We start from the raw sequence: 6,209 nt of genomic DNA, 5'->3' as shown, positions 1-6,209 counted from the left end.
CTCGGTGGCGGGCGCCTGTAGTCCCAGCTACTCGGGAGGCTGAGGCAGGAGAATGGCGTAAACCCGGGAGGTGGAGCTTGCAGTGAGCTGAGATCTGGCCACTGCACTCCAGCCTGGGCGACAGAGCGAGACTCCGTCTCAACAACAACAACAAAAAAATGGACCATAATAGCCTTTTAAATTCCCATTGGCAATGATAATAGGAGGCCTAGAGAAGGGCCTCTGGGGTCTGTTTCATGCTCAAAATCATACACAATGTTATAGAACTAATTACAAGAAATACAAGACAATCCCCGATTAGAGAGATCCTAGAGAATACCCAGCTAGCACTACTCCAGTTGTCAAGGTCATGAAAAATGAGGAAAGACTAAGAAACTGCCATAGACCAGTGGAGACTGGGGCAACATGACAAGTAAATATGATATAGTAACATGGACTGGATCTGAGAAAAGGGGTATTAATGAAAAAATGGTGAAATCCAAATAGACTGTAAACAGTAACCTATAAATGTCCGTTTCTCAGTTGTGACCAATGTACTTGGTAATGTTAACAATGCGGGGGAGCCACAGTGGCTCAGGCCGGTTGCCCTGGCACTCGGGGAGGCGAGGCTACATGTTCGAGACCAACCTGGTCAACACTGATTGAAAAAAAAAAAAAAAAAACTTTGGCCAGGCGCGGTGGCTCAAGCCTGTAATCCCAGCACTTTGGGAGGCCGAGACGGGCAGATCACGAGGTCAGGAGATCAAGACCATCCTGGCTAACATGGTGAAACCCCGTCTCTACTAAAAAAAATACAAAAACTAGCCGGGCTCGGTGGCGGGCGCCTGTAGTCCCAGCTACTCGGGAGGCTGAGGCAGGAGAATGGCGTAAACCCGGGAGGTGGAGCTTGCAGTGAGCTGAGATCCGGCCACTGCACTCCAGCCTGGGCGACAGAGCGAGACTCCGTCTCAAAAGAAAAAAAAAAAAAAATGGGGAAACGAGGTAAGCGGCATATGAGACTTCCCTCTACTACCTTTGCAACTCTTCTGCAAATCTAGTATTACTCCAAAATAAAGCTTATTTTTTAAACGTTACAGTACAGAACATCAGTGCATCATTCTAGGGAGCAAATCCCATGCACTATTTTAAAAATGATCCATGACCCAATTAACAACCACTGTCCAAGGCTTCCTGCTACTTTCTAGGTACTCTGCCTCCTTCGTTATGTCACCCAAAACTTTCCTCCAAACCAAAGCTTAGCCAGGGACTGCAAGATGTAGGGAATGAGGAGTGATTATGTAATGAGTATGAAGTTTCAGCTTGGGAAGATTTTTAAAGTTCTGGAGATGGATGATGGTGTTAGTTGCACAACAATGTGAATGTACTTAATGCCACGGAACTACATGCTTAAAAATTATTACAAAAGTAAATTTTACTTTATGTACAATTTACAATTTTTTTAAATGAGGTACTAGTACATGCTATATAGCATAGATAATCCTTAAAAACATTATCAAAGTGAAAAAAGCCAGACATGATAGACCACATTATTACATGATTCCATTCATATGAAAATGTTCTAAAATCGACTGTGGTAACTGGTGTACGTATTTGTGAATATACTAAATACCACTGAATTGTATACTTTAAATTGGTGAAATATAGAGTATGTGGATTATATGTCAATAAACAAAACTTAAAAAAAAAATTCAACTGGCTTTCAATCTAGGACCGTCCTATTTATTTGAACTCCTGAGGTCAAGCGGTGTTCCATAAATTCTGGAACCACTTTCTGGTGATGTGCTGGAAAAATAAAAGAACAAAATTAATGAAAGGACTGCAGGTTAGAATGGCTGGCAGGGAAGATCAGGAAGGTCTGTGACCAGGTATGGTGGCTCTCCAGTCACAGGGTAAGAACAAAGGCGAGATTATAAAACACACTAGACTGAGGTTGATCAAAAACCTTTATTCTGGTCCTTATCATTCAGGAAGTCACTTATGCAGAACACTTTCTTCATCCCTGCTCTAAGCAGCAGCAGCTGCATCCAGGCTTGATATGGAAGACAGAGAGAAGCAGTGGAAGACCTTGCAGAGAAGAGCTAATTGATGAGATCTCTGCTTATCCCGGCATAGGTGAAGGCAGAACAGGAAGAGTGTGTGTAAGTGCAAAGACTCCGTTCTTCAAAGCTGAGGCCTGTGGAGAGGGGTGAACTGAAGGCTGCAGATGAAGGCTCACAAAACTGCCCCGCTCAGCAATCAATCCAAAGTACCTAAACATACAAAGAGCAATGAGTATACCTGGGGACCTCAGGAGCTGGATTAGTGTAATAAGCTGGGCTAAGTTAATGCAGAAGAGGCTCCGGTATTGGCAGCAGTTCTCTAAGACCAAAATACTAATTTTGAGGATGATCTATCCAAAATATCCCCAGGGAAAAACATGTCATTACAGATGGTGGGCAGTTAGGAATTAAGCATACTAGTCTGAAGAGTTAGAAGTGGGAAAAGGGCTAAGAAGTCGTCGTGTAAGTTAATGAACACTGATGAAGACCATATAAGGATGGAATAATATAAAATAAATGAGGTAAACTCTCTAATTAAAGAGAAACCTTTAGAAAGTTTCAGTTCCAGATGGGGGACTGGGCCCACAAGTATGTATGCCCTCCCATCCAAGATTCCATTCAAAAGGTAAAAAAGTTTAAAAAGTATAAATCTACAACAAATAGGGGCCCACTGGCAGTTAATGGATTTCAACAAAAAAACTGAGTAACAGAAACCTGATCAAAGTAGGCTTATAAATAGAGCAGAGGGAAAAGGAGCCTAGAATGAACACAGAGGGGTTGCAGCAGAAGAGGAGGCCCATCTGCCTAAAAGAACCAGGAGGAAGCTCCAGGCTCAAGTCATCAGGAATGGCGATGTGAGATGAAAATTTGGTTAGTGACCAGAGGGTCTGTAGGAGAAACAGTTGCCCCTGTCTCCCCACAACCCTCCCCACAGACAGCACAACCAGAAGACAGGCATTTAAACCTAACTTCGAAGAAAAGAAAAAAAAAGACCACAGGGCTCTCTTCTAAAGAACCATGTTTTAAAAAAAAAAAAAAAAAAAGGCTAGGCGCAGTGGCTCATGCCTGTAATCCCAGCACTTTGGGAGGGGGAGGCGGGCAGATCACTTGAGATCAGGAGTTCAAGACCAGCCTGGCCAACACGGTGAAACCCCATCTCTACCCAAAAATGCCAAAATTAGCCAGGCGTGGTGGTGCACGCCTATAGTCCCAGCTACTTGAGAATCTCCTGAACTTGGGAGCAGGGGTTGCAGTGAGCAGAGATCACGCCACTGCCTTCCAGCCTGGATGACAAAGCAAGACTCCATCTCAAAAACAAATAATAAATAAAAATGAAATAAAATATACGAAGCATTGTTAAAAATCAATTTTAAAAAGGACAAAAATGCCTAACAGAAAAATAGGAGACACCCCTCAAAAAAAAACAGGCATGCGTATGAAAAGATGTTCAATATCACCTACGATCAGGGCAATACAAACTACCACCACAATGCAACTATCACTTACATTCAATAACAGCATGTCAAAAATCAAAAACTCTGGTAATACCAAGCGTGGGTAAGAATGAGAAGCAATGGGAATTATCATGCACTGCTGGTAGGAATGTGAATTGGAATACATGAAGTTCAGCAGTACCTGCCAAAGATGGAGATATGAATACCCTATATATCCTGGGTTCCAGCAGTATTATATATTTTATACACACATACACATCCACCCTAGAGAAACACGTACAAGACTGTTTACAGCAAATTGTTTATAATAGGAAAAATAAGGTTTCCCAAATATCAACATTACAATAGCTCAATTGTGGTACTGTCATATAGCAAGGAACATGAACAAATGAGTTATGTGCAGTCACACAGATGAATCTCATAAATGTGTTAACTTAAAGAAAACAGTCGTGCGACAGATGTTGACCAACGAATGCATATGGTTTGGTTCCATTTGCAGAGAGTTCGAAAAAACAAAACTAAACTTTAGTGTTCAGGGATGCATGCTAATATAGTAAACTATAAAGAAAAGGAAGCAATTACCAAAAAAGTTAGGATACAGTAATGTCGGGAAAAGGGATGAGAAGAGATATGATGAAGAATGAATATATGTGGGACTTTTGGGGGCTGACGATACCCTATCTCTTGGCCAAGATGGTGGTTACGAGGGTATTCATTTTATCATTTATTGACTTTACATTTACAGCACACACTTTACATATGTTGTATTTCGTAAGACTTAGAAAAAGAATATACATATGCACATATAAACATATTTGCATAAAATATCCACATTACACAAGAAAACTAGTAACAGTTGTTTGCAGGGAGGGGAACTGAATGAGTAATTAAGGGACAGAGAGAGGGTAGAGAAAGACTGTTCACAGTCCTAGTTTTCAACTTCTACAATCAATGAGGGATAAAGCATGGAAGATTTAACTGTGATAAGATTTAAATGTTATTAGCTTTGACAATGTCAAATTACTAGATAACACAAATTCATAGCTAGATGTGAACTAAAAAGGGAAAAGGGATATATGCACTAATAGTCATACTTTACAAACTGGGGAGTCAAGAAATACATTAAAAGTTGGACACAACAACAACCGAAGACATTCCAGTATGTTATATAAACTGCAGAGGTAAAGAAACTAAAACTAGTGATACAACTACCAAAAATAAGAAAGACGAGGGGATTTATGGGGTTCTACAGGTTAGCCAACTCTTCATTTATCACAGCAGGAAGTCAATACACACTGTCTACAGCTGACACATCAATGGGTAAGCACGTTAATTAGAAATAAACGTAACCACCAGAAAAGCTCAAAACACTAACAAAACAGTGGGTGGACAGCAGCTACACTTCATTCTAAGCCATTAGGTAACTATTTGATTTTCAACCATGGATATGTATTGCTCATAAAAAGGAAAAAAAATGTATTTACTTAGATCATACACATCTAAGGACATAAGAACGTTTATTTTACCAAGTAAAAAATAATATAATGCAGACTGAATCCACAGGGGCTCTGGTGGCTAACATTCAGATCTACCAATGTAGGTTAGAGCAGAGGGATTCAATTACAGAGATAAATGAGGATGAAAGCAGAGGATGAAAATAAACACAGCAATCATTCAATAAACGGCCATTTATTAAAAATCCAAGCTAAGCACTACGCTGTGATAGAGGCTAGAGTGGAAAACTACATAAGACCTTCCCACTTCTACTCCAAGTACCCTCCAGTTTATTTTCCCCAGGACAGCAATGTTGTGTACTTAAAATACAAATCTGATCATATCACTCCTGTCTTTGAAAAGCTGGTAATTAACAATGAAGAGGTAAAGTAGGCTCCAAACATTTTTGACTGGAGAACTTACAGAAAGTCTGTCACAAGGAGTGCCTGCCTTAGGTAGGACTAAAAAAAGTTAATTTTAAGAAAAATGAGGAGGTGGAAAGAGAGGCTGAAGGAAAATCTGCAAATTAAAAGAATGCTCAATAATCTAGGCATGAAGCTAGCCATGGTAATGTATCTAATAAGACATTTAAAAAATATCTATCAAAAGGACCAGGGGCCAAGGTTGACATGGAGATGCAGAACAAAGGAGTAAAAAAGAGTGGAATAAATCAAGAGATTTCTAAAGGTAATAAAGCTTAGAGGAGGCAATGAGAACACCCTGGGAGAATGAAATGAGGATACATGGCTTTTGCTAAGCTATTCAATCAAAATACAGTCATGTGTCGCTCAACAACAAGGATACATCCTGAGAAGTGCATCACATCTTCAGGCGATTTCACCACTGTGTGAACACCATAGAGCGTACTTACACAAAGCTAGATGGTATAGCCTACTATACACTTAGTCTACAGGGTATACCTATTGCTCTCAGGCTACAGACTTGAACAGCATGTTACTGTACTGAATACTGTAGGCAAATGTAACATGGTGATAAGCGTATTTAAACATAACTAAACATAGAAAAGGTAATATATTTCATTAGGATGTTATGACCACTACCTCACTGGGCAACAGGAATTTTTCAGCTCCATTATAATCTGATGGGACCACCCTCATGTGAGCAGTTCATGGCTAACCAAAATGTTATTATGTAGCACATGACTATATATGTGTAGTGAAGAGTAAGCTGATCAGATTTAAGAATTAAGTAGGCCAGGCGC

General features: G+C 40.2%; 1 protein-coding gene across 3 annotated transcripts in view; it reads right to left on the bottom strand.

Annotated features, from left to right (window-relative positions):
* Positions 1 to 1,925: 1,925 nt before the first annotated feature.
* The window catches only part of POLE4 (polymerase (DNA-directed), epsilon 4, accessory subunit), a 7,040-nt gene continuing 2,756 nt past the window's right edge, over positions 1,926 to 6,209 (bottom strand). For 2 of the 3 annotated variants that reach the window (XM_011946108.1, XM_011946107.1), the window contains one exon: positions 1,926 to 2,249. In XM_011946108.1, coding sequence (XP_011801498.1) covers positions 2,236 to 2,249 — 14 coding nt within the window. In that variant the 3' untranslated portion in view covers positions 1,926 to 2,235. Of the gene's footprint in view, positions 2,250 to 5,166; positions 5,831 to 6,209 lie in introns of those variants that run through there. The other variant, XM_011946106.1, reaches the window with a different exon arrangement.

This window comes from Colobus angolensis, unplaced genomic scaffold, assembly GCF_000951035.1.
Source record: "Colobus angolensis palliatus isolate OR3802 unplaced genomic scaffold, Cang.pa_1.0 Scaffold249, whole genome shotgun sequence".
Classification (NCBI taxonomy): Eukaryota; Metazoa; Chordata; class Mammalia; order Primates; family Cercopithecidae; genus Colobus; species Colobus angolensis.
Note: the sequence above shows the minus strand (reverse complement) of the source record. Positions and strands in the feature narration are given on the sequence as shown.